This window comes from Bos grunniens, chromosome 13 (assembly GCF_055505025.1).
Source record: "Bos grunniens cultivar Pamir isolate PY7600 chromosome 13, Bosgru_T2T1.0, whole genome shotgun sequence".
Classification (NCBI taxonomy): Eukaryota; Metazoa; Chordata; class Mammalia; order Artiodactyla; family Bovidae; genus Bos; species Bos grunniens.
In genome coordinates this window covers 24,978,320-25,006,118 of record NC_141177.1, presented here as the reverse complement: position 1 = coordinate 25,006,118, position 27,799 = coordinate 24,978,320, and the positions used below count along the sequence as shown (strand labels likewise).

The 27,799-nt window shown below is 52.1% G+C and overlaps 1 protein-coding gene across 8 annotated transcripts in view; it reads left to right on the top strand.

Annotated features, from left to right (window-relative positions):
- Positions 1 to 20,125, top strand: part of PMEPA1 (prostate transmembrane protein, androgen induced 1) — a 57,460-nt gene extending 37,335 nt beyond the window's left edge. For 6 of the 8 annotated variants that reach the window (XM_086330933.1, XM_086330929.1, XM_086330930.1 and 3 more), the window contains exons 2-4: positions 12,177 to 12,331; positions 15,382 to 15,435; positions 15,938 to 20,125. In XM_086330933.1, the coding sequence (XP_086187059.1) occupies positions 12,221 to 12,331; positions 15,382 to 15,435; positions 15,938 to 16,486 (714 nt within the window). In that variant the 5' untranslated portion in view covers positions 12,177 to 12,220 and the 3' untranslated portion in view covers positions 16,487 to 20,125. Of the gene's footprint in view, positions 1 to 4,891; positions 5,140 to 12,176; positions 12,332 to 15,381; positions 15,436 to 15,937 lie in introns of those variants that run through there. The other 2 variants (XM_086330935.1, XM_086330934.1) reach the window with 2 other exon arrangements.
- Positions 20,126 to 27,799: the final 7,674 nt, after the last annotated feature.

Genomic DNA, 27,799 nt, shown 5'->3' with positions numbered 1-27,799 from the left:
AGGTGGATCAGCCTGGGCAAAGGCCCTGCCAGACGGAAGCAGAGGTTCTGCTCAGAGGGCAGCTGAGATGCTGCCGGGCCGAGAGGACCGTGCAGGCTGTCAGGAGGCAATTGTCGTGAAAAGTGGGAGGCCCGGGTCCCAGGAGAGTCATGCAAGTCCTTGAGGATAACAGCTGATGCTTATGGGCTACTTGACATGTACTGGGCACTTGATAAGGAATTTAGCCATGTCCTTAGGTCACACGTCTGGCCACGGGTAGATCTGGGGTTTGGGCCCAGGCAGCCAGCTCCAGGGCTTCTGCTCACCCTGCTCCTGGTATTTGCTGAATCCGATTCCATTCCAGAGAGCCCAGGGGTGCAGGAGAACCCATTCTGCCCTCACAGTTTCTCCGGCCTCTCCTGCCATGTGACCTTGACCATCATTGCATCTCCTGCCTCTGCCCTGGATGAGACCTAGAATAGCTGGGCTGTTTGTGGTCCTAATGGAAACGGGCACCCCCAGCTGGCGCTGAGACCCATCCTGACCAAACCGGTCCCGCCGACCCCAAAGGCCCCCAGCACGCGGCCACCGTTTTGATGGAGGAGCTATTGAGAAGTGGCTCAATCCCGGCCGCATTGTGGGCCAATTCAGAGCGGAGCTCTTTGTCAGAGAGGCTTGGAGACCAAGCCCCCTTCACATCCCCTCTCCTGGCGCTGCCCCCAAGCCCCTCTGAGCTCATGTTGGGAAACACCAGGCTCTTGAAAATCAGTAATTGAGAGAAACACTGCTGGTTTCCAAGGAGCACACGGTGACTCCCGAGTGGCGAGGGCAAGCCAGAGTCACGTTGTCACCATGTTCGGAAACTCACACACACACAAGCGCACGCGCCCCGGTCTCTTTCGTATGTAAATTAGGATTGGTGAAACTAAAGCTGTCCGTGTGTGTTATAAAAAATGCAACCAACATAGAAATACAAAAAGTATAAAGGATAGATGCCTTCTTTCATAGTAGTCATCATGAACAATTTGATTTTTATCCTTGTTTTTGCTATAAAAATGGGTGCATATTATAGATACTGTTCCAGTTTCATTATTTCTCGGCAATAATTGCAAAAATAGCCATCCATCCTCAAACCTATATAGGTCAGCTCTTCTCAGCCAGGCATGGTTCTGTGCTCCCCAGGAGACACTGGGCAGTGTCGGCAGACGCTTTTGGTTGTCACAACTTGACCGTGATGGTGCTACTGGTTTCTAGTGGGCAGAGGCCAGGGATATTGCTAAACATTCTGCAGTGCACAGGCCCCACCACAGAGAATTATCCAGCCCCCAAATCTCAGTAGCACCAAGGCTGGGAAACCCCACTGTAGGATTTACCTGTCTTTTTGTGTGCTCGTAATTTTTATTGGAGTTTAGTTGCTTTACAGTGTTGTTAGTTCCTATTATACAGTAAAGGGAATCAGTTATACCGCTACACATATCCACTCTTTTTTAGATTTCCTTCCCATGGAGGTCGCCACAGATCACTGAGTAGAGTTCCCTGTGCTAAACCGTAGGTTCTCATTAGTTATCTATTTTATGCATAGTGTGTGTATGTCCATCCCAGTCTCCCAATTCGTCCCACTCGTCTTCCCACAGTGGTACACATAAGTTTGCTCTCTACAGCTGTGACTGTGTTTCTGCTTTGCCAGTACGTTCATCTGTACCATTTTTCTATATTCGACATATAAGTGATACGGGCTTCCCAGGTGGCAGAGTGGCAAAGAATCTACCTGCCAATGCAGGAGACGCAAGAGACAGGGTTTGATCCTTGGGTTGGGAATATCCCCTGGAGGAAGAAATTGCAATCCACTCCAGTATTCTTGCCTGGAAAATTCCTTGGACAGAGGAGCCTGGGGTCATACATGATTGAGCATGCATGCATGCATAAATGATATTTCTTTTTCTCCTTCTGACTTACTTTGTATGACAGTCTCTAGTTTCATCCAAGTCTCTGCAAATGGCACTATATGTTCCTTTTTGATGGCTGAGTAATATTCCATGGTATGTATGTAGCACGTCTCCTTTATCTATTTCTCTGTCCATGGACATGCTTCTATGTCCTGGCTGTTGTAAATAGTGCTGCAGTGAACACTGGGGTGCATACATCCTTTTGAATTATGGTTTTCTCTGGATACATGCCCAGGAATGGGATTTGGGGGTCATATAATGCCCAGACAGTGAGATACATATATACGAGGGTTAGCGTAGTGGAATTTAGATGGTCTCTGGTTGGTCACCGTCACAAAAAACCCCGCAGAAGTGTCCTTATACGTGTATGCTCTCAGGTCCTTCTGCGGATTTTTCTGTTGGGTACAATCTTAGAAGTTAAAATTGCAAGCTGGAAAGGTAGCGTGCCTTTTAGATTTTGATAGGTCCTGCCACGACGCCTTCCAAGCTGATTACGGTCATTGACGCTGCCACCACAGACAGCTCACTCACCCACTCCTCCTCTCCTCAATTAACAAAGCGCATTTGATTTATTTTAAATAACTTTCCATTGCAGCTCCGTGTCCATTGACAGAAACCGCTCTCTCTCACCGCAAATTCACTCCATTCCGCCAATAACTCTCGAACGGTGATTGATATTTTGCTGACAGTGGGTGTTTAAAGATGTTCAGTGTCGGTGACAATAGGAAAAAAAATCCCATTAGTTCTTTCCATTTGGGTAATAGCAAGAAAGATAAAAGGCACGGCTTTGTCTTTCCTTATTGAAGGAGCGTTTAATCACGAGGCTCTAAAATGATTACACAGGCCCTCTGCTCGCCCTGGAGTTGATTTTACCTCCCCATTCCCACACACACACTTTGAGACTCAGGGCTCACCCATCACCCAGCTGCAGCCCTCTCTCAGGTGACCTCCTGCAAGGTGACCTCGGGATGTGTGGGCTGAAGCCCCAAAATGAGTGAAGCTCTGCACACTTTGCCACTTGGGTTCAAGAAGGCAGTTCGCCTACATGCAGGACTAGGTGTCTTACTAGTTAAAGGAGATGCACAGCACAGAAGGGTATGTGGGACTGAAGACTTATCGTTCACATCCTTTAAACCTGGCCCTGTATCTGCTGGCTATTTAGTGCACCTTGACTGTATGGTCCCCTGGGCTTCCGAATGCTTCCACCGACACCGGGACAGGCCAGTGTGGAGCCTTCTCTGTTAGGCTCCACTGGACAGGCCACAGAGCTGACATCTGGTCCTCCCATCCTGAGATGCTCTTGAGCAGAGTAGGGTAGACAAGAGTTGAGAGAGTGATGCCCGCATGCTGGGGAGCTCAGGGAGGGGTCAGGGGGAAGCCCAGCAGAAAAGTGTGTGTGTGTTCATACATACTTGTGCACGCAGGCGCAGTCCAGTGGGGGAAGAGGGAAGGGAGGGAAGGAGTCAGCCAGGGGAGGAAAGGCTGGAGGTGGCTCAGGTGGACGGAGGGAGAGGTGTGAGTGTGGCCCATCTTCTGTCGTCCCATTTGCTCTACAATACAACACTTTCATCCCAAGAGCGGCTGTCAGTTCAGCTGGTGCTGGAGAGAGTCGGGAGACACAGTCTCACAGGGCAGCTTTGTGTTCAGCCACACTTGTCTCCCCTCTCCAGGTGAGGGGACTAGACAACCACCTGGCACCTGGTTATCACCTTGGCCTCCTCAGCCAGGGCACCTCGCCTGCCCCACGAAGAGCAACCCTAGTTCAGCACCTAAACTCCCAGGGCCCATCAGAGGCACCCGAGGCCAGGGCTCCACTGCCCTCAATCCCAGACTGAGGGGCTTGACCCAGCCTCCCCCAACCCCGAGAAATGCTGCCAGACCCAAGATGAGAGCATCTTTGCCAGGAGACCTCTGGGAAGCCCCATTCCAGGGACCAGCCACCTGGTTTGGAGATCGACAGATGCTTTGTCTCTTTTACTGTGAATGTAATTGCACGTGCTCGAAGGTGAGTGTGCAGGAGTGTGTATTACAAGGAAGGAGCCATCCCCTCTCGGGCACCCCCAGGGTAACCATGCCTGACCCTTGGGCCATGTAGCTGCATGTAGTCACTCACAGAAGTTCATATGCCTCACCCGAATCACTTTTATTAAAAATACACGTCTGTGCTTTTTTAAACAAGGATGGTCCCGTCTCATTGGATAGCTTCTCTTGCTCAGGAAGAAGCACAAATCTGTGTGTAATTTGTCACTGTACACAAATCTGCTAGCAGCGCCTTCCTAGGTTGTGTTAGCCCCTTGGAGGGGGCGGACTTCAAGTGGTTCCCAGGGATTTTGCCTTTTCACCTGCAGTGGGCCTTCCTGCACTCCTCTTTATACTTGAGAACACTGTAATCCTTTATGCCATGCATTTCTTGTGTGCCTGCCCTAGGGAAGGTGCTGGGGACACAGAGAATGAGCGATGGACACTGGCGTTCTGGGAGGGAGAGGCACAAGCCCCTGATGAGGGCTACAGAGAACCGTGAAGCAGGCTTGGGACATGGGTCCCAGAGACCAGGGCAGACATTGATGCAGACAGGATGCTCAGCATGCTTCCTGTATAAGTGACACTGGAATGGAGACCAGGAAGGAGGTGAGGGGGGAGCAAGCACAGGCTCGTAGGTAAGATCATTCCAGACAGAAGGAGGGGCTCATGCAAAGGCCCTGGAGTGGGCTGTATTTGGTCCTCTTACAGAGCACATGGGCTTCCCTGCCTGGTGGCTCAGATGATGAGGAATCTGCCTGCAATGCAGGAGATGCTCTGGTCAGAAAGATCCTCTGGGGAAGGGAATGGCAACCCACTCCAGTACTCTTGCCTGGAGAATCCCACGGACAGAGGAGCCTGGTGGGCAACAGTACATGGGGTCGCAAAGAGTCAGACATGACTAAGCGATTCACACTTTCACTTTTTTTTTTCACTTTTTTTCACAGAGCACAGAACAAAATCCTCACTAGAGCAGAGAGCTAAAGGCAGAGAATCCCAGGAAACCTGCGTGTGGAGATAAATACCCAGGAGGTGATTTGTCTGGTCAGGAGTTCTCGCTTGAAAGTTTTGAGAGATTGTTACTTTGCTTTTCAGAGATGCTCCCAGCTTGCACCATCTGTCAGCTACGGTGCTGGCAGAGGGATCCGCCTTGCTGGGCCTTCTCCAGCCACTGTGATTCCACCGCCCAGCTCAGGTCTGTGTGGGGCAGAGGATAGGTGTGGCCCAGGGCGTGGGGTTCCGGATTCCACATAATGAGGCTTCCCGGGTGTTTTCCTCGCAGAGGCGCTGCCAACCTGAGTCTGTGGCTGCAAACTGACCCATACAGTTCTCACCACAGCCAGATGGGATGGGGACTGGGTCAGCCCTCTGTGTTTTCTCCCCCAAATGAGGACACTAAGTGATGTGCCTGAGGTCACAGTTAAAGTGGCAAAGTTGGGATTTGAACCCAGGAATCTTGGGGGCACACTTCGTGTTCTGAATCAGTGCTCCGAATTCTGCCGTGAGCAGCAGTGCGGGGAGCCCCAGGCCCCAGTGCAAGGCTTTCCCCCGCCGCCCTGCACCCAACACTGGACAGCGTCGTGGACAGTACTCATGGTTACGTGCTCCGCTATCAGGCGCCTGGCGCCCAGCTGCATGCTTGGCACAGAGTAGGGGCTGGGTAAGCGTACAGTCTGTCTTTAAAAATGAGAAAACTGGCCTAGATTTCTGCCCACCTCCCGAACCTTAAGAGAAAGATCCGTTCTTTTACTCACAAATGGTCTTACCCTAAGAAATCAATGTACCGTCAGGGGTGTTTGAAATGGCACCAGGAGTGATCAGAAAGTTATTCCTTTGACGTCTGGCTCAATTTTATTTGAAATTCCAGGGGGGAAAAGGAGCTGGGTTCTTATTCAAATGCGGTGGGGGGGAGGGGCAGTAAATGAAATGGCAGGAACCCCAGGCTGGCTGGGGCTCCTCAGAATGACAATGAGGCCTGCCCCGGCCAGTCTCATCCAGGCAGGCCTAACGAGATTAGATTTTCATAAATTTCAGACAGTGCCAATTCCTAATTCCTCAGTGTGTGGCCAGGAGGCCAGACAGGGCCGCCTGCACGGACTGCTTGTTAACCAGGGAGCACGCCGGCTGCCCCTCCGCCCGGAGCAGACACAGGGCGGGGGGCGGTAGGGGGGGTCGTCTGGTCTGGAAACCTCCTGTGGGCTGGCAGGAGCTGGATGGACTCTGGCCCAGCTCTCTAGCCAAGGAAAGAGAAAAGATCTCCAACATCCGGCTGCTTTTCCGATGATTAACTGAAAACCCAGTGACGGTTGTGCCCACACGTTGCATGGCAAATTCTGCACCAGCCCTCTCCCCATTTACAGCCGGGAAGCAGCCAGACAGGGGTTTGAACTGAGGCTCCTGCGTTTGGTTTTGGTCTGGCTCCATCACTCAGAACAGGGAGCCATAAACTTGGTTGCAAAAGAATTGCATCTTCACCTTAACCACCCCTAACAGGAACACAGGTACCAAACCACAGGGCATCAGCAGCTACTTGCAATCCGGTCGCCAGTAGAAACCACAGACTTCCTATCCATGGAAACCTGCCTGGTCGCATTTAATGTGCTAGTATCCCAGGTCACTTGTGTGGTCCTGTATGTTCTTTATCGAAAGTCTGGTTGAGAGTTTGAGAACTATATTTTGATAGAGTTGGGTTCCTTTTAAAGCCTCACATGAATTTTTATTCAGTTTAATTTTATTTTAAAATACGCATTCTGAGAGCTCATCCTGGCTCCCCCAGCTGCCAGGGAAGGAAGCCATGGGGTCAGGACTGCTCTCTGACTCCTGGCCTGACGGGACCGACACTGCCCCTCAGGGGTTTGTGGGAACTAAGTGGGGAAGGATGTCCTGTCCTGGACAGGCGCTTGGCACTCAGATAGAGACAGAGGAGAAGGCAGCTGTGTCTTTATGCAGTTTCGTGGGAGGTGCCCAGAGCTCCCCCGAATGCATGGCATGAGGCCTTTCTAACAACCATCCTGTGGCTTTCCTCTGTGCTGGTGGGGAGGTGGGGACCACTGGGCAAGATACTGGCTTCATGGACCACATGGCAAGTGATCCTCTAGGCAGTCTCGATCTACCCTGGAAACCAGTCCCATTCCACACAAGCGCCTGACTTGAACCAACACTGTTCCTGACATTCTGGGACCACGGTACCCAGGACCATTGGGTGTGGGGCTGTTGGCCTAACCCATCCCTGAAAGCACAGGCTTGGGGGTCTGGGGTCTTGAACTGTGTGGCCTTTGGCCAGTCATCTCCCGTCTCGCAGCCTCAAGTTTCCTCATCTGTAAAGTTGGCGGCGGGGGTCATATTAGTGTCTGTTTCACAGAATGCAGCTGAGGATTCAATATGATGATACCCAAAGAGATTCGGGCCACACCTGGCCCTGAGGGGGCTCCCAGACGCTACCCCTCACTAGTGTCAGGCGAGCTGGAAAAGGACCAGAGATGCCCGTGTGCACACCTCAAAGTGACTGCATCCGTCTCTGGAGGAGGAGACACAAAAGCAGTCAGGCTGCTCCAATGAGGCGGACGAAGCTGTTAATTTGAAGTTATTCATGAGGAAAGAAGACCCTCAATTAAATAAGAGTGACCTTACTTTGCATGTGGAAGATGGGCTTGGCCACCCCCAGAGAACCTGCTGCATCCATCACCCGCCCCAAAGGGGAAATTACCAAGAAAAATGACAGGACCGCTGCCCCATGGGAAGCGGACCTGACGCCCAGATCAGAATGAGGGAAGTGTGATGCTTCCTCCCCAAAGACTCCTGTTCTCTGCACAGGTCCTCTAAGCCGGGACTGGTGCCCCTAAGTCCAGCCACCACCCTGGGTGACCTTTTCTGACTGACCCTGTGACAGAGGCCCGTGAAAGCATGCTCAGTGTTTCCAGGGCATCAGCCTGGATGAGGGGAGCCTGCTGTCCCAAAGGCATGTAGGGGTTGTGACGGTGGTGATAGTGGATCACCCACTGTCTCCTGCCCCATTCTGAGCCCTTGACATGTACTTTTTCATCTTTCCTGGAGCTCTCAGGGATGCATATGCCCAGGGTCACACGGCCAGCAGCTGGCAGATGGAAGGATAGGCATCTTCTGAGGTGTTCCCACATAGGTGGGAGAACTGACAGATACTTCGGGAAAGCTGGGAGCATTTATCAGGAGATAAAGGCCCTTTCCCCTCTCACTCATGGATTTGGGACCGGCCCTGCCCTTTGATCTGGAGGAACTTCTGTCTGTCCCCTGGTTGGCTTGTCTACACAATAGCATGGTGATGGCGCTCGTAGACCTGGGGGAGGTGGGCTCAGCGCAGGGTGGTGCACGTGTTGTACATGTTAGCATCCTGACTGTAGTCCCAGTGAGTGGTTGCTATGACAACAGGGAGTTTGGGCTGGGGACCAGCCCGCCACCCCCTCCTGCTCTGATTCCCCTTTGTTTGTGACCAGGCTTTGCTGTGAGCCCCGTGGTCACAGGAGACTTGAACTGAGTGGAGGGCAGCAGTTGGACCTATGCCTTCCGCCAGTGTGCCGGGCACCTGGTCCCACGTCCAGGTAAAGGGAGCCTGTGAGATTGAGGACGCTGAGGCAGGATCAGTGTGGCTCTGTGTCTTGGGGACTCCTCTCTTGGCTGGAAGTCTAGAAGCCACCCATCCTGCAGACTTTGGCCTCTCGTTGCTTTTAAAATTCTTTGAATATGCTGCCGGTGTTAAAGGCCAGGCAGCTTCACCAACTGTTTCTAGGTTCTGGAGAGATGGGGAATTATGGCTGCACTGACCCAGCCTGCCTGGGAGCTGTCTGGCCTGCTGGGGTTTCAGCTAGCAGTGCATGTCTGGAGCACCCTGTGGACCTGATGAGGAGCTCTTGCTCAATTAGTGTATTCCTGCAGTGGGAGCAGGAGTGAGGAGCTGAGCACGAAGATCCAGAGGGGCCAGGCAGATGAGGTCAAGCAGAACTAGGGCCCAGGTGGAGCTTGGGGCAAGTGGACAGCACAGCCTGTGTTAAGAGGGTGGCCACCCACAGCTCTGTTTGTTGCTTCAGTGGGGACGGGACTGTGGATGCAAATGCCCTCAGGCCCCCATTTGCCCCGTATTCCAGCAGATGCTTTCTGATGCATGTCCCAAAGAGGTGAGTTCATGTCCCCTGAAGGCAGAGTCTCTAGGAAGGAGCACCCTGAGTGTGAAAGTTCACTGTGCTATCCAGGGGACCAGAGCCCCCTCACCCCATGGCCAAGGTCAAGACACCCAGCCTAGGCTTATTTTTGCCTTATGGGTTGGGATGTATCACCTGTTGGCTGGGGGGCCTCTCCTTACCCCCTCAATCCCCCTGTCCCCATGTCTCCATGTCTTTGCACATGCTCAGTCGCTCAATTGTGTCCGACTCTGTGTGACCCCATTGACTGTAGCCTGCCAGGCTCCTCTGTCCATGGGATTCTCCAGGAAATAATACTGGAGCGTGTTGCCATGCCTTCCTCCAGTGGATCTTCCTGATCCAGGGACTGAACCCATCACTTACGTCTCCTGCATGGGCAGGTGGAGTCTTTACCACTAACACCACCTAGGAAGACCCCGTGTCTTTGCACACCCTGGAATATCCAGCTGGGTCCTGCTTGACCCTCTGTCTTCAGACATATGGGTTTGGACTGTCTTTGTTTGCTTTGGCTGGTGTGCTGGGGAGCCCCTACTAACCATGGTCACATTGAGGGAGTGTTCCCTGAGTGCTGACCATGTGGGCCCCACACAGCCTCTCCCTTCCATGTGGGGAAAGCGGGATGGACTCAGAGTGAGTGAGGGTCACAGAGCCAGCCTGGGCGTCCCCATGGAGTGCTGTGCCGGCCCTGGAGCCACCTCAGGGACTCTGCAACCCTTAGGAGTCTCCCTTCCCTTCTGGCCACGACCCCAGGCCTCTGGCTTCCAGAATAGAGCCTGGAAGCACTTCGTGGTCTCCTGAGAATTTCGCCCCGTCGTCCCCCATGTGGATTTGTGTGGGGTTGTGGCCCAGGAACCAGTGCGGTCATGTTAGTGTCTTCAGCACCCTGGGCTCCTTTCTGGGGGTGATTCTCTCACTCTGACACTGCACCCCAGAAATCAGGTCCTCCCGCCCTTTGGGGGTCAGGAGAGATGTGGGCTTTGTTCACGCCCACTCAGCCCGTGGGGCCTCATCTGTTGCCCCAATAGGACACCTCCAGCCCTGTTACCTCCTCACTGGATGTTACCTGGAGGAGGGCAGCGACCTGGCCAGGAGCCTGCAGGCCACCAGGCCTGGGACGGAGACGCAGACACCTCCCTTGCTTCAGGCCAGGCGTGGGCAGGGCCCCTGGAGACGGGCGGAGGAGGGCAAGGGTGCCTACCCCCAAGTCCAGGCTGGGGTGAAGAGTGCACGGTGTTGGAGGAGGGGTTGCAGGCCCCTCTGAGGAGGGGGTGTGGGTGTTGCACAAAGCCAGCCTGTGTGTCCCCTGAATGGGCAGCTTTATCCCAGGCCCTAGCGCACAGGCCCCAGACCAGCCTGTCTGGGGAGGCAGGAGGTGTGGCCACAGCCACTGGGTTCCAGGCCAACGTCCTGGCCTTTGCCAGCTCAGGCCCCGCACCCTCCTGGCGGGAAAGGGAACGAGTCCCTCTGAGGGTCTGAGGCTTGTCCTATTTCCCGCCAGGCGGGGCCCAGCCTACTAGGGCATCAGGAGGGACTCACCGAAGTCCCTGGCTACTTCATCGTCCCTCCTGGTCCCTCCCAGGGCAAGATAAGGATGTGGCTCCCACCCCCATATCCAATGAGGGAGTCACCAGCGAGCAGTCTGTCACGTGACCTGAACCTGGGTCCCCTCACCTGTGAGGCGGGATAATGAAAAGGCAACCGTATATAGGCTCAGCGCTGCACAGACGCTGAGCCCCGGCACATTCTTTGTCCCTGTGGTCTATGGACTGTAGGCTGTTAAGCAACACCCTGGCTCTCACCCTCTAGATTCTGGGAGCGCCTTCGGTTGTGTCACTAGTGTGTCACTAGTGCCACCAGTCTGAGCCACTAGTGTCCTCAGACATTGCTACGGGTCCCCCAGGGGGCAGACCCACTCAACTAACAGCATCAGGCAGACTTTGGCACGCCTGGGCAAAAAGGCTTAACATGGTGGGAGAAGGTGGGTGTCCCGCAGAGCCTGGGTAGGAAGAAGGGGTGGCCAGGGCTCCAGAGAGGGCGGTGGGCGGGCTGCGTGCGGAGGGGTTCTGCTGAACCAGCAGGAACGTCCACCTGGGATGCGTCGATCTCCCGCTGGAAGCAGAGGCTGGTGGCAGGAGGGGCTGCCCTCCCAGGCCCCGGCCAGGGCCCGAGTGAGCGGCACATGGCACACGGGACACAGCGCACCTCACTGCCTGCTTTCCAGGCCCCCCTTCGCCCGCCCCCACTCCTCCAGCTTCCTTGTGTCTGTCTGAAAAGAGGAAGCGCTGAGTCAGTGGCCCTGAGCTTGAACCTGTACCCCTGGGGAGACCTCGGCTAATTGCTTGTCAGTGCCAAGGGGCAGGGGGGCGGGGAGGGTCTTCCTGCCTGCCCTCTGGGATCTGGGGAGACACATTTCCTGGCTTGTCCGTGGGCAGCCTCAGACCAGGGGAGGCTGGCTGTGCCCCCCAGCCCCCTGCAGCCAGGTCACTGCCCGGGCCCCCAGCCTCTCACCTGCCACTGCTGGGGGCTCTGCTGGCAGGGCGCATGGCCAGCTGCCGATCGGCCCCAACACAGACCCGCTCGAGTCAGCAGAAACCGCCCCGACTCTGGCAGGATCAAAATAACCTCTTTCCTTTTCCAGCACTTGAGGGTTTTTCCGCTTTCTGGGGGAAAAAAACAAAACAACCCCCCAAAAAAGAAATGAGAGTTGCAGTGTTTGCAACCTCCCGGAATGTGGTTTTTCTGAGGCCTCTTCCTGGAGGTGGGGGTGGCCCTCATACCCTCCCGTCTGAGGTGGGGGTGGCCCTCATACCCTCCCATCCTGTCGAGGGTGGTGTCTCTGTGCGTCGTGTGTGTGATAAATATGTCTGTGCGTGGGTGTGTTATCTGTGTTTGTGTTTGTGGGTATGGGTGTGGCGGAGTGTTGGGGGCGTATAGGGATGTTGGGGTGCGTGTGCTGGTGTGTGTGTGTGTATTGGGGTGTATGGGTGCTCAGGAAAGCTGGCCCCGAGCCCCTGCCTGCTCTGGGATCCCCAACGTCTCACATGTCCCCTTGGTCTTGCAGCGGAGCTGGAGTTCGTTGAGATCACCATCATCGTGGTGGTGGTCATGGTGATGGTGGTGGTGATCACGTGTCTGCTGAGCCACTACAAGCTGTCCGCTCGCTCCTTCATCGGCCGGCACAGCCAGAGCAGGAGGAGGGAAGATGCCCTGTCCTCGGTGAGTGCCTGAGCTTCCAGGGGCCTGGATGCCCCCATCAAGTGCGTGTGGTGTTGGGGTTGAGTGCTCACAATTGGGGCAGACAGAGCGGCTCCCAGCAGGATGGGCCCTCGCCCTCCCCCAGATCTCAGCACCCACGTCCCCCCTCATTCGCCTGCGCCTTCGGGCCACCCCTGCCTGCCGGTGGGTGTTGCTCAGCAGATGGACCAGGAGGCGGTGCAGAGTCCATTTCTAAACAGTTTCCATCTCCACACCTGTGAGGTGGAGTGTAACAACCTGGACAGGAGCAGGTGCGTGACTGGCAGGCTGCAGATCACAGAGAGGGCAGCCCCCGGGCTCTGCGGGGAGCACGTCCTTGAGCCTGTGTTGGGGGGGCAGTGACAGAAGCAGGCCGGGGCGGCCAGCGTGGCCTCTCAGCTCTGAGGGACGTCTCTGGTCACGTTCGGGCTGGCAGGCCTATCCCTGGCGGGTTCGGGCATCTCTGCTTGTGTACGTCGCCAGGCTGCCAGGGCAAGGAGCACGTCTGCTCAGGTCCCTGAACCGCGAACACGGGGCGCCCCAACCCCCAGGCCCAGTGTGCCCGAGGGCACTGCGCTTCTGCTCAGAAGCATCTGAGGCTCACCTATGTGTTTATGTGCTGTTGCCCAAGGGACGGAGCCAGCAGCTGCACTGCCACATCTGCACTTAGTGATCTGCCCATCTTAGGAGAAACTGGGGCTCAGAGAGGCGGGAACATTTGCCTGAAGCTACACAGCTTCTATGGAGAAGGAAATGGCAACCCACTCCAGTGTTCTTGCCTGGAGAATCCCGGGGACGGGGGAGCCTGGTGGGCTGCCGTCCATGGGGTCGCACAGAGCTGGACACGACTGAAGCGACTTAGCAGCAGCAGCCCCAGCACACAGCTTCTAAGCAACAGCTTGAGGCCTATTTTACCCCTCTCAGATCCTGGTGCAAAAGAGGGTACTCTGGACAAATGGGAAGACTGCAGCCCGGTAGCTGTGCTCCAGGGCGGGGCATCTCACCCCTTCTGAGCCTCAGTGTGCACATCTGTAAAATGGGAGGGGCGAGCCTCTCTCCTGCCCATCCTCCCGCATGGTCACAGGAAGGGTGATGTTAGTGGTGAGAGCTGGGGAGATGGCAGAGGTTCCCATGTGAGGGATCCTGGTCACCATGGAAAGGGGACAGCCATGTGGGCAGCACTGGGACTTCGTGCACAGATGGAGGCCAGGATCCAGGTTCTGGTTCCTGAACATCTGAGGCTAAAAGAAAGTACCCCTCGACATCTACCAGCCACCTGCACGGGCCCCTGGGGATGCCCGGCTGGGTAAACACAGGCTTGTTAGACCTGAAATACGTGTAGCGGTCCCCTGGGGCTCCTGCTAGACAGGGCACATCTGCACAGTCTTGGGGCCCCGTGACCTCCCAGAGAGACCCAGAGACAGCCATTGTCTGCTTGGCACAGGGACCACCCCTGCCATAGCTGTCCTGCTGTGGCCTCTTTTCAGGGCGACCCCTGGGAGTTCATTTCCTCATCTGTCAGAGGGTGGGGTTCATGTTCAGGTAAGCCCTGTGCCCTGAGACCACACGTCCCAGCTGGTGCTGCGCCAGAGAAGCTAGAAAATACCGCATGATGATGACAGCGGAGATGCCAGCCACCGCAGTGACAGATCGCAGCTCGAAGTCTGCAGCTGAGGGCAGGTCGGAGGCCACCTGGGTATAGACAGACCTGGGCCGGTTGCCCGCTCCATCAGATTCTCCTGGCTCATTCCCTTGGACTCTTACCGTGGCTGCTTTCACCGGCAGCAGCCGTGTTAGTGGTGTGACAGACCCCCCGGCCCTTGATGCAGTCAGCTTTAAGACCCCTGATCTAGATGGAGAAGCCATGAGCAGGCTGGACAGGCTTTCAAGGGATGCTTTTAGGAAGAGAAGGAAGTGTTGGGGAGTGGAGGGGGTGAGAGAAGGAGCTGCCAGAAGCAGCGCATGGGCCTGGCACTGGGACCTGGAAAGGTGTCAGGGCCATTCACTGAGTCAGGGAACAGGGTAAGTTAAGACTCAGCCGGGGGCAGGTGCAGGGCAGCAAGCTGATGCCGGGTTACTCACAGCGGGGCCGGGCTGGCACAGGAGCAGAGATACTGTGGGAGCCTGGGGAGGGGCCTCTGGTGGGTGGGTGGTCCTTGGAAGCCTCCCTGGAGGAGGAGGTGACCTCCAGGTGCACAAGTTGGGGTTAGTCAGGTGACAAGGATGGCGGTGATCCTGGGGCCTGCAGTGGGGCCTCGCAGCATTGACTGGTGTATTCCTAAGCTCCCTAGTGGAGACTCCCTGGGCTAGTGGGTGGGCAGACATGGCTTGAACCTTGAATGGAGGGGTTCACAGAGGGGTTTTAGGCAAGTTCACATTGATCCAAGCTGACCTTGGCTGCTTGCACCTCTTTCCAGGGCTCCCAACTTAAATGGGGAGCAGGTAGGTGTGCCCTCATCTGTCTTCCTGATGCCCATGTGGGCTGTGCCAGGGGCCCACCCGGGGGCCACAGAGCCTGCCAGGGCCGGCTTGAGTCGGAATGAGTCTGGAGGCAGCAGAAAAGGTTTGGATCCCAGCCCTGCCTCTTAGCAGCTGGGCAGATGCCCTTCAGCTCCATGGTGTTTTGTCGGTAGAATTGAGTTAGTGCTTTAAAGAGCTGAGCACAGTGCCTGGCACCAAGGCATTCCTAACATCAGTACCGAAAGGGCCCTGGGTGACCATATTAACAGTAACAGTATGTATCTGCTCTCTGTATCCACACGCCGGGAATAAACTAGACCCCAGTGAGTCTGTGTGGCGTAACTGCTTTCCTGATGGGATGGTGTTGAGACTCACAGAGCCCCCTAACGGCCATATCAGAAATTACAATCTTCCAGGCGATGCCCCCCCCCGCCCCGCCCCCCGCCCTCCACCCCCCAAGACTGCCGGTGATAACCGCCTTATCTGGGGATCCTCAAGAAAACAGGTCCCCAGGGAAACTCTGGGGTGATGGATATGTTCATTATCTTGATTGTGGCCTTCTACCCATACAGGAAGGATGCCTGTGGCCTTCAGAGAGCACGGTGTCAGGCAATGGAATTCCAGAGGTGAGTCCTAGCACTGCCTACCCTCCATCACTCTCCCAAGTGATGGAGGGGGACTCCCTCCGTCCCCTGCTCCCGAGGCCGCTGTCGTGGACGCCCCTCTGCCCAGTAGCTTCCCTTCCCCAGGCTGGAGGCACCTCCCCTGTTAGTAGAGTGGCTGCTCGAGGCCCACACCTACTCTTCTCTGAAGAACCCTCCTGGGCAGCCGGGATGGTCCCCGCCAGGACATTGTGCGGTCCCCAGCCCCAGCAAGCAGCCCTTAATCTCTGCGACACCGAAGGACTCGGGCTGCCCCTCTTTCCACCGTGTGACGCCACTGTGTGACACTCCAGGGCTCTCCAGGCATCAGGCGCTGGACTCCGGGCTCCGCTCCCTACCCCCATCCTCACTCCCCAGAGAGCAGAGTCATAGGCAGCACCCTCCACCAACTCCCCAACACCCCCACCCCCACGCTGGGCCCTGCTGCACGTGGGGGAAGGACCCTCACTTGGCTCTTGCCCTCCAGCCGCAGGTGTATGCCCCACCCCGGCCCACCGACCGCCTGGCTGTGCCCGCCTTCGCCCAGCGGGACCGCTTCCACCGCTTCCAGCCCACCTACCCGTACTTGCAGCACGAGATCGATCTGCCACCCACCATCTCGCTGTCGGACGGGGAGGAGCCCCCACCCTACCAGGGCCCCTGCACGCTCCAGCTGCGGGACCCCGAGCAGCAGCTGGAGCTGAACCGGGAGTCAGTGCGCGCACCCCCGAACAGAACCATCTTCGACAGCGACCTGATGGAAAGTGCCATGCTGGGCGGCCCCTGCCCCCCCAGCAGTAACTCGGGCATCAGCGCCACGTGCTACGGGGGCGGCGGGCGCATGGAGGGGCCGCCCCCCACCTACAGCGAGGTCATCGGCCACTATCCCGGCGCCTCCACCTTCCAGCACCAGCAGAGCAGCGGGCCGGCCTCCTTGCTGGAGGGCACCCGGCTGCACCCCGCACACATCGCCCCCCTGGAGAGCACAGCGGCCTGGAGCAAAGAGAAGGATAAACAGAAGGGACACCCCCTCTAGGAGTCCCGAGGGCGGGCCGGGGCCGCAGTAGGTAAAAACCGTAAATCACTCCGCACTTCTTGAAAGAAAAGAGAGAGGAGGCCGGGGCGACACACAGAAAATGCGACGCGTAACCATCCTCCTCCCCCCGTCCCCCACCTCTCTGTGTATAAATATTTACGTGTTCTGTCTGGTCTGAATGCACAAGCTAAGAAAGCTTGCAAAAAAAAAAAAAAAGCAAAAAAAAAAAAAAAAACAACCCCACGTTTCTTTGTTGAGCTGTGTCTTGAAGGCAAAAGAAAAAAAAATATTCTACACTAGTCTTTTCTGTTTCTAGTTGAGCTGCGTGCGTGAATGCTTACTTTCTTTTGTTTGTTTATGATGATTTCACTTAACTTTAAAGACATATTTGCACAAAACCTTTGTTTAAAGATCTGCAATATTATATATATAAATATATATAAAATAAGAGAAACTGTATGTGCGAGGGCAGGAGTATTTTTGTATTAGAAGAGGCCTATTACAAAAAAAAAAGTTGTTTTCTGAACTAGAAGAGAAAAAAAAAATGGCAATTTTTGAGTGCCAACTGAGAAAGTGTGTATTACCTTGTAAAGAAAAAAAAACTACAAAGCAGGGGTTTAGAGTTATTTATATAAATGTTGAGCTTTTGCACTATTTTTTAATATAAATATGTCAGTGCTTGTTTGATGGAAACTTCTATCCACGTGTGTCAAGACTTTTAAGGGAGAAATGTCGGAATATCCCGGTCGACTTCAGGCAGAGCGTGGGCTCCACGCTGGGGCTGGAGAGAGGCTCCCCAGGGCTGACCTCCTGCAGAGTGGAAGCCTTCATCTAGTGATAGGTAATTACCTCGGTCTACATTCCCTCCTGAAGGAGACCTGTTTAGCCCTCCTCTGGGCCAGGACAGCCTTTGGATCGCAAATGAAATAGGAAAAGTTAACTCCAGGCCCCAAGTTCCAGGAAGGTGGGCTTTGCTCTTCCCGAAATGAAGACTAACTGTTACTGAAGGAATCTTAGTTTTTGGGTGTTTTTTTTTTTTCTCTTCTTTTTTGAACCATGAAGGTCCCCATAGGAAGGGGCTCGCCAAGGTGCTCCCTGCCTGCATTGCCAGAGCCCTGCCAGAGGCAGTTAGGTGGCTCAGGCTTGCAGGATGCTTCGGCAGTTCAGCCGGCTCCACACTGCACCAGCTGAGTGGTGCAGCCTGCTGGCGTGTAGGAAAGGCCCAAAGGACTAGCCGCATGACCTCACCCCTGTCTTTATATCAGTTCTCACGTAACAGGCCCATAACCAGAAGACCAGAGACGAAAGAGCGGTATGCCCAGGTTTCTCCCAGGACACTGCAAAAGGGTGAAAATGAGAAAAACTGTCAAACCAACACAAACTCAAGCTTTAGGACGTAGAAGCAGAATTCTTCCCCTTCTCTCTTTTCGCATTTTCATTCCCTTCCCTGTGGAAACCATCGTTTTTAGTGTCTTTGTGTGTCTGTGTTTTCACAAGCGTCTTTGTCAGACACAACTCTTGTTTACCAGGATTTTACTGCTTAGATATTGGTGGGACCCCTCACTGGTGGCGTGTGTGTGTGCAGATGGAGATGACCGGGAGAGAGTTGAGCAAATGAGAGTCCTTCCTGCCACCAAGGACGGGCTAATATTCCATGGGGTGACACCCCTGGCAAGAGAGTAGCACCCCCCCACCCCGCCCATCCTGCAGAACTGTCTCTTCATTTTCGACAGAATCCCAACTAGCCGGTTAACAGAAAAGAAAAGGATAAGAGGCAATAACTATTGTTTTAAACAACCTTTTTTATTGCTTGAAAAACTTGAGAACAGTTTTGAAGTTCTGACCATTTGAACTATTTCTATTATATACCTTGTAAGAACATGGTGACCAATAGGTGACTGAGGTGTCTGAGTGCCCGCTCACCAGCCTGGCAGAAAGTTCTGGTCCCTTGACAATAAAACCTGCCTCTCTGTGGGGTCTTCAGCCTAACCTCTGCCTCTCTCTTGAAGATTCTTTGTAAAGATCATTCATGCAGAGACATCCCTAGAGTTTGTCCTGAAAGGTACAGGGACACATTTATAAAGTTTTTTAAAAAAAACGTATCTTTCCTTTATGTGAAGCGTCTCCCTAGTGCCTTACTGAGGAAGCGGTTGACCCCTTCTGTCCCCTGGCAGCAGTGTTCCAGGACAGCGCCCCTAACTCACCCAGGCCTGCCTTTCCCACTCGTGGGCGACAGAGGTGACTGCTTTAAAAATGCCCCCATCACCCTCGTGCCGTGTCCCACCCACCCTCCCTCCACCCTGGCTGTGCCTCCCTTGGTCAGGCCACCCCTCCAGCCTCCTGTCAGTACTTAACTCCCATCTGGGTCAGAACCTAGATGCAGACCTTGTTTCCAGCGTTAGATGAAGGCCAGACCAAGGGGTCCCCGAGGTCCTTCCTCTTGAGCTAAAACTTGCATCTTGTTACTGGGGTTGTAGGGGGGAAGGTGTGGTCTGCATTTGCCAGATGGGCAACGAATTAGAAAAGGAAGCAGGGGCGGGGGTTACTGACCTCAGCTGGCTTGAGGGCAGAGCATCCTTTCCTTGTTGTGCCCCAGTATTGTAGTCCAGTCCTCGATGCCACAGTATCATGCCTGGGCTCCGTGCCCAGCAAATGACAGTTGCAGAAGTTCATGGTGGAGCAACTTGTCAGGGCCAGGGCACCTCCCAAGAAGACCATGGGTGCGTTTCTGCAGAGCTCTTGGTTTCCCTGCCGAACCCAGAGCCCTGAGGATACAGCCTTCCTCTGGGTGTTGGCTGTCATGCTCTTATTCTTGAAAGGCCTTTGAGCATCCCTTGGGAGGGCCCACTTTTCCAGGAGAAGGTTGAAGAGGAGGGGTCCTCGGCAGTGGCTGGTTGGAGGGGGACCAGGCTGCGCTCAGAGAAGGTGGCGGAGCTCAGCTTTTTCTACTCACGTTATTTCCCTGTATTTCCATCATCACATTTCCTCTGGAGGAAACGTTTCCCCCGCAAAGCCCAGGTCTACAGAGACGGCCTTAGCAGAGTGCACTCAGAGCCGTCCGCGTCCTCACGTTTTTGCCAGGAGCTGAAAGCGACTCCCCTCCACGTCTAGCGAACACCGGGGCAGGCCAAGGACTGAACCCATTCCCCTCCTTGTCTGTCTGCTCTGTGAATTGTACGTTTCAGAGAATTTGTTTTTTTTTTCTACATGCAACACCAAGCTTCCAGATCCATAAAACATCCTGGTGATAAAGGAGAGAAAAATGTTCAGTTTGGTTTTCCGGAAACTGCGCTTCACATTTTGCTGTACTATAGAGCTCAGAAGGACCCGCTGCGCTCTCATTTGCCTGCCTGATTCCACGGTGGTTGTGCTGATGGCGACGCTTTTACGTTGCTCCCTTGGTGTTGGAACCGCTCTCTTTTGCAGCCCCGTTTCCCAAGTTCTGTTCAAGTTACATGTGTGTAAACTCCGTGGCACGCTGGGTGCAGTGCCCACGTTGCTGCTGCGTAAGACTCTGTATTTGGATGCCAATCCACAGGCCTGATGAAATCGCTTGTTGTGTATCAGTAATCATTAGTGGCAATGATGACATTCTGAAAAGCTGCAATACTTATACAATAAATTTTACAATTCTTTGGAGCCAGGCTCTTCCGCTTTCTTGAGCTGCATTGCTTTCCCCTGTCCCTTCTGCCGCTCTCAGCACCAAACCCTGGATGGCTTTCGAGGGCAGGAAGCAAATTCTGCTGGGCTGCTCTGTGGCCTTAAGCAATTCCATTGACCTCTCTGTTTTAGTTCAGGCAGCATTCAGGGCGCTCAGAGAAAGCACTTGCACAGGCAGGGAGTACATTGGGCCTCGTGGGGGTAAAGAGTTTACAAAACATTGTATATTTCCTCTTGGGATATCATCTGCCAGGACATGATGAAAGCTCTGATAAGGGCTGCAAGAAACTGTCTCAGGTGGGGCTCTTCCCAGAGGCGTATACTTGTGTGAAGGCACATATCCAGGTTGTGCTCCCAAGTGAGACAATGAAGGGAGTCAGGAAAAGGGCAGAGGAAAAAGTTGTGCAAGGGGGACTGTTTTAGGCAAAGCCCCAGCCTCAGGCTGATCTCCAGGGGATCTGTGGCAAGCTCTGCAGATCCACCTCCCCTCCCCCCAAGAGAAGCAGGCTCTCAGATGCTCCCGGTTCTTCCTGCCTAAGAGTGAGGCAGAGAGGGGTCCCCCAGGTCCCAGGGTGGCCCCCTGAAGATGTTGCCAGGTGCAAGCCCTTAGCAGCCACTCACGTGGAAGCAGGGACAAGATGCCACAGGGTCTGGCTGAGGCAGTGCCCACTACTACTTCTTATTACTTCCCTGGTGGTAAAGAATCTGCCCACAATGTGGGTAGACCCAGGTTCAATCCCTTGGAGAAGGGAATGGCAACCCGCTCCAGTATTCTTGCCTGGAAAACTCCATGGACAGAGGAGCCTGGGGGGCTATAGCCCATGGGGTCACAAAGAGTCAGACACAACTGAGCGATTAACACTTTTCATGTCTAGTCAAAGTGTTTTTTTTTTTTTTTTTAATCTGCCAAAACTGAGTTGATCTCCAGGGATGAACACTTTGGCCTCATTCCAGGGTTTTGTAATCTTCTGGGCCATAGAGCCCTATGATCAAGCCAAAACACACCTCTGCCTTACCTGTTCCTCTTATCTAGTGAAGATAAGCCTCAGATTATAAAGAACTGGGGAGACACCAAGAGAACTCATTACTCTTGGCTGGTGTGAGCAGGGACCATGGTGCTGTGCCCAGCCCAGCTCTGGAACCCAAGTGCCTCTCTCTGGTGGCCACTCCCCTTGCTGACCCTTGCTCACCTGGTCTGCAGAATGGGTTAACAGCAGTGCTTGTGAGGTGGAGTCTGATTGGATAATGCCAAAGGGTGCCTGGAAGACGTAAGTATTAGCCACTTATTAATAACAGGCTCTCTGGGACAGTTTTCATATCACTGAATATCCCTCGAAGCTTCTGGATTAGGTTTCAGGTCCCAAGCACACAGACAACACCACCTCCCCAAGCCATAGTGTCAGAGTAGAGCTTGTCCCCCACCTGAGAGGGGAGTCACGAGTTCTAACCAAAAAGATGACACTCCTCCCCACTTTGAGTTTAGCTAAAGCAGACATTGTTGTATTGGCCCAATAATGGCCGAAACCTCTATAGCTGTTACTTACTGAAGGGCTTCCCAGGTGACTCAGTGGTAAAGAATCTGCCCGCAATGCAGGGGACCTGGATTCTATCCCTGGGTCGGGAAGATCTCCTGGAGAAAGAAATGGCAATCCACTCCAGTATTCTTGCCTAGAGAGACCCATGGACAGAAGAATAGGTCTATAGCCCATGGTGTTACAAAAGAATCGGACACAACTTAGTGACTAAACAACAGCAACAATACTAAACAAAAACAACAACAGCATCTACAAGCTGCCAAGCATGATGCTAAGATCTGAGTGAAGGGAGCAGCTTCACCTTGCACTCACTGCCCTTCGGCCCCTGCAAAAAGAAAAAAAAAAAAAAGCATTTTCTGAGCCCTGCTGGAGGCTGCTGGTGCATCAGATCCAATCCTGAACTCAGTGAGCTCACCTTCTGGTTCTAGAGACAGAGTCACAGCCTAGGATCATGGCCCAGGACAGTGAGGGCAAGAAGACTGGACTGTCCGGAGCCAGAAGAGTTTTATGAAGGCTGGATTTGGAGCTTAGGGACATGAGAAAGGAAGACCAGGATGGTAGAGACCAAACCAGGTGACTGCATGAGCAGAGGCAGCAAGGGGATTCACCAGGCAATGTGATGCCTTGGAAGGGGGGAAGCTGAGCACCGGACAAGGTGGACGTGGGGGCACAGAGAAATCCAGCAGGGTTAGGAACACCAGGTGGACCACGTGACCAAGAGAGGAGTGAAAGTTTCATTTAGAGACAATCTGATAAGCAGATATTTCACACCTTCCGTGTGCCAGGGACACGTGACAAGATACCTCCTGCCCTCTGCACCCCCAAGGCTGGTGTGTGCTGCAGGAAACAGGAAGAGCCCCTCCCTGGCCTCCAGCAGGTCTCACATGGACTTGAGATGGGTGGGGGCAGGCAATGGGCCCTCCTAGAGACTGGAGCCTCAGCAGTTACCTAAAAATCAAGTCAACTGGTCGCCTCATCACCCACCATCCTCATGATCCAAAGCCAGTGCCTTCTACACTACTATGATCCAGGGATCAAATCCCTAGCTGCCTGGTTTTGTAATAAAGTTTTATTGGCACACAGCCACATCAGTCTAGTTACACATCATCTTTGGCTGCTTTTGTGCAATTGAAAAAATTGACCAGTTGCTACAGAGACTAAATGGTCCACAATGCCTAAAATATTTACTATTTCGCCCATTACAGGAAAGTTTTCAGTCTCTGCTTTAGAACGTCACATGGCTGCAGCTCCAGGCATCACACTCAGAGGTGAAAAAGAATCCCATTCTCCTTTGCATCTTATTAAAAAACATAAAGCTAAACATAAGCCTTATTTTTATAACACTTTAATGTTTATGGAAAAGCTGATAAAATAGTAGAGTTTCCATACATCCAGCTTCACCTATTATTAACATCTTGTACAGCCTGGTATACTTGCTACAGTTAATTAATGAATGTTGATATACTATCATTAACTAAAGTCTAAACTTTATTCAGATTTCCTTAGCTTTTCCATACCATCCTTTTCCTGGTCCAGGATGCCACCAAGGACACCACATGACTTTTATTCATCAGGTCTCAGGCTCCTCCTCTCACTGTGACAGAGCCTCAGACTGTCCTTGTTTTTGATGATCTTGACAGTTTGGAGTGCTAGGCAGGTACTTTGTAGGATGTCTGATGTATCAGAATTTGCCTGATGTTTTTCTCATGGTTTAGACTGGGGTGATGGTTTTTGGGGAGGAAGACTCCAGAGGTAAAGTGCCCTTCTCATCACATCCTATCAAGGGTCACATATTTCCAAAGAAACGGTACTTAGGTCAGCACCGTTTCCCCCAACCCCTTGGTCACACATTTCCAAAGATACTCAGGTCAGCACCACTTCCCCCAACCCGTTTCCCTGAGGCCGTGACACACATTTGTCAGATAGTTACATTGTCTTGCCATGTTCTGCCATCCTGGGATCCTCTGACCTCCTAAATGCTTTTTTAATTTACATACCTCAAGATTCATTCTTTATATTGTCAAGCTTTGACACATGCATGGTGTCATGTATCCAGCAGTACAGTATCATACACAAGAGATTCACTGTATTGAGAAACTCCCCTGGGCTTCTTTCACCTGTTTCACCACCCACCCCCCAAGGTCCTGCAGACGTGAGTTGTTTTATGAATCTGAATCCTAGTTTCGTCCCGGAAACAGGCCTGGGCGGTGAGTCAGTGAGTCCTGTCCCCTCACTGAGAGCCCCCCTGAGATCAGCAGGATGTTGTCCCTTATCATCTGTAACAGGCGAAGTTACAGTTCTTTTAAATTGTGTATATTTTACATTTTTAATCAAAGTAAAACAGCAAGTCCAAAGCAACGGCCCATGCTCCATCTTTCCCAAACTCACAGCCCAGTTCTTGGAGGTGATGACAGTCCTTAGACCTCTTCCTTCTGAGAATGACCACTTTGTCATCAAAACAATAATCTTCTGCCTCTAAGTCTGTGGTTTTCCAAAGTCTAGACATTACCTACTGGCTTCTTGCTTTGACAAACGAGGATCTAACACATGGGCACATCTCCCTACTTCCCATAAAGATGTTCTTATTTTGGGTTCCTTTTATGATTGTCTTTGTGACTTCAACTACTGTTATCTACACTATTTTGTGCTCCCTCCAGGGGACAGGATCTCTGGACTCCCCACCTGGCAAGTTGAGACTGTGCTGCCGCCGGCCTGGTCTTTAGCTCACCCCCTCCTCCCAATCTTATTTCACCTCCTTTCTACCTGCCTTCTCTCCATTTTTACTTCCAACTTATCAAGACAAGTGACATTCCTATTCTGCCTTGTATCCTAATTCAGTCCTCTGTGCTTTATTTGTGAGTTGATCCTAAAACTGAAACTCAGTAAATGCTCTTTACATTGTTGTGACTACATGTATATTGTTCATTGTGTTGCAAAGTCTCATTCAGTAAAAAGGACTGTTCTGTTATTTTTTATTACAAAGAGCTATGGACTAAATTTTGTCCCCCACCTCCAAATTCAAATATTGAGCCCCTAACCCACATATAGAAGGCAGAGTGCTGAAGAATGATGTTTTCAAACTGTGGTGCTAGAGAAGACTCCTGAGAGTCTCTTGGACAGCCAGGAGATCAAACCAGTCAAACCTAAAGGAAATTAACCCTGAAAACTTGGAAGGACTGATGCTGAAGCTGAAGCTCCAATACTTTGGCCACCTGATGCGAAGAGCCGACTCATTGGAAAAGACCCTGATGTTGGGAAGGCCTGAGGCAGGAGGAGAAGGGGATGACAGAGGATGAGAAGATTGGATGGCATCACCAACTCAATGGACATGAACTTGAGGAGAAGGTGAGGAGACAGTGAGGGACAGGGAAGCCTGATGTGCTGCAGTCCACGGGGTCACAAAGAACAGGACACGACTGAGCGACTGAACAACAACCCCTGAGATGAGGCCTTTGAAATGCAATTAGGTTTAGGTGAGATAGTGATTGTGGAGCCCCCAGAATGAGATTAGTGTCCTTATAACAAGAGACACCAGAGAACTCCCCCAAACTCCCACCTTGTGTTCTCTCTACCTCTTTCTCTCTTACTCAATCTTCTGAGGACACAGGTGGAAAGCAGTCATGTGTCAGCCAAGAAGAGAGAGTTTTCACCAGAACACAACCAGGTCGGCACACTGATCTCAGACTTCCAGCCTCCAGCACTGTGAGAAAACAAATTTCAGTTCTTTAAGCACCTCCTCCCCACCATTCTTTTGCATATTTTGTTATGGCAGCCCCAGAGGACAAGACATACAAAGCAATCCACATGTATTGTAGAAAAATATTAGAAAATATGGAATACAAATCATCTGTGTTTTGCTAAAAGATAATCCATACTCTCTCTAGGCACTTTTCTGTGTTATATGTAATCACATGTATTTAAAAATGGAATCATACTCTAGTTTTATAAACATCTTTCTTTAATATAATATGAACACTTTTCTCCATAAATCAGTTCTATATATCACATTTTTTCATATGTCCAGAACATTCTATTGTGCAGATTTCCAAATTAACTGGTCCCCTTTGGTTGGACATCTAGGTTTATAATTCCTTCACCTTTATATATATATAAAGATATATATATATATCTTGCATATATATATGCAAGAAGATCAAACCAGTCAACCCTAAAGGAAATCAACCCTGAATATTCATTACAAGGACTGAAGCTGAAGCTCCAATACTTCGGCCGCCTGGTGTAGAGAGCCGACTCATTGGAAAAGACCCTGATGCTGGGAAAGATGAGGGCAGGAAGAGAAAGGGGCAATAGAGGATGAGATGGTTGGATGGCATCACTAACTCAATGGACATGAGTTTGAGCAAGCTCTGGGAGATGGTGAAGGACAGGGAAGCCTTGGGTGCTACAGTCCATGGGGTTGCAAAGTCAGACACGACTGAGCGACTGAACAACAATACCTTTATAAACTAAATTGTGATGAATAGTTCATGCATACAATAGGGAATAGTATCTCATCAGGGTAAAAGAAAGAAGCACCTAATATTAATGTTGTTACAGAACAGAGTGTTCCAAACTGAGGGTGAAAAAGCTGAGGCTACATACCAAGCATGTGGCAAAAGGGTTCTTGTCCTCTCTCTCTTCCTTCAAAAATGCTTTCCATCCCTAGATGCCCACCAAGTGGCCTTGAATCAGGTCCTCCAGTATTTTAGCTTTCTGTCTGATAATAATGTATGCTCTCATTAATTCTTTATATAATAAGTGACCCAGGGACTTCCCTCGTGGGTCAGTGGTTAAAACTCTGACCTTCCACACAGGGTAGATAGATTCAATCCCTGGTCTGTGAACTGAGATCCTGCATGCCATGCAGGTGGCCAAAAACAAGTGACTCAAACCAACTGCCACTGTGTTCAGCAGAAGACGGAATTGTTGACTCTTGTAACTGGCTGGGAGCAGGGCTTAGACCAGGTCCAGATGTACACACCATGATGTTAGGAAGGTGTCTGTCTCCATCAAACTGGTCATCATCTCTCCCGATTTCTTTTTCAGGCAGATTATCCTCTCACTGCCTTTTCTCCAGATTCATTTCCTTACAGCTCTAAGTCAAGTGAGAAGAAATTTGTTCCCAATCTTCCATCATAAGTCCCGGAATAGAATCCTATTGGCTGGCTCAGGTCATGCACCGATCTCTCAGCCAATCACTGCAGTCACAAGAAGAGAGTGCTCTGATTGGCCTGGTTTGAGTTGTACGCCCTGCTCTGGCCCTGGAGCTGAGGTCAACTTACTCCCATCTTTTGTGGATGAGATGGGAGTGAGGGAATTCACCAAAGGAAAACTGGAGTGATTGTGTCAGAAGAAGGGGGCTGGGTGCTGGACAGTCGAAACCAGTAGGTGCCATTACACTGGACAAGTAAATGCATGAATAATGAAAAAAGAAAGCTTTTTATGAACACGGCAACATTCTTGCCTTGTGTGGTCCATGCTGTTTCCTTTGCACCAAGCTGGGGAAGGCAGCAGTGCCTGAACCAGCCCTGCCATTTTGACTGCTTGAAGTTGGTTTAGAGTTGATATTTGTTGAAATTATTTCAGCATGTGTGTCTGGCTTCCTGTCTCAGTCGCAGGCATAGACGGAACGTTCAGAGTGAGGAAGAGTGTGTGAGCCAACGGGAGAGACAGAACACACAAGAAGTCTGTGCCAAACCAGCATCGCATTTTCTTTAACACTTTGTTCAGTTGTCCTGAAGTAAAAGAACTTTTTCTAAAAATAAAACAAAATATTATAAAAGCTATACAATCAAATGATTTAGAGCAGATTATAGGTTTAAATGTGCAAATAAAATTTTAAAATAAATATCCATCCGTGTGTGTATGTGTGAATGGTGTGTGTGTGTGTTCTTGCCCATGTGTGTGATATGCCCCTCTCCCTCTCCACGTCCCTCCACCACCTGTCTCCCTCCCCTTCGTGCCCCCTCCTTGCCATGACTGATAACCCTGAAAGCAGAAGGCTGAAACTCTGATGTTCAGCTTATTAAAAGGCTTTTATTGAGCTCAAAATAATTAAATTTGTCTTTAAAAGCATCTAACTTGATCGAGTGAGCAAATGCAAAAATGAATTTTTAAA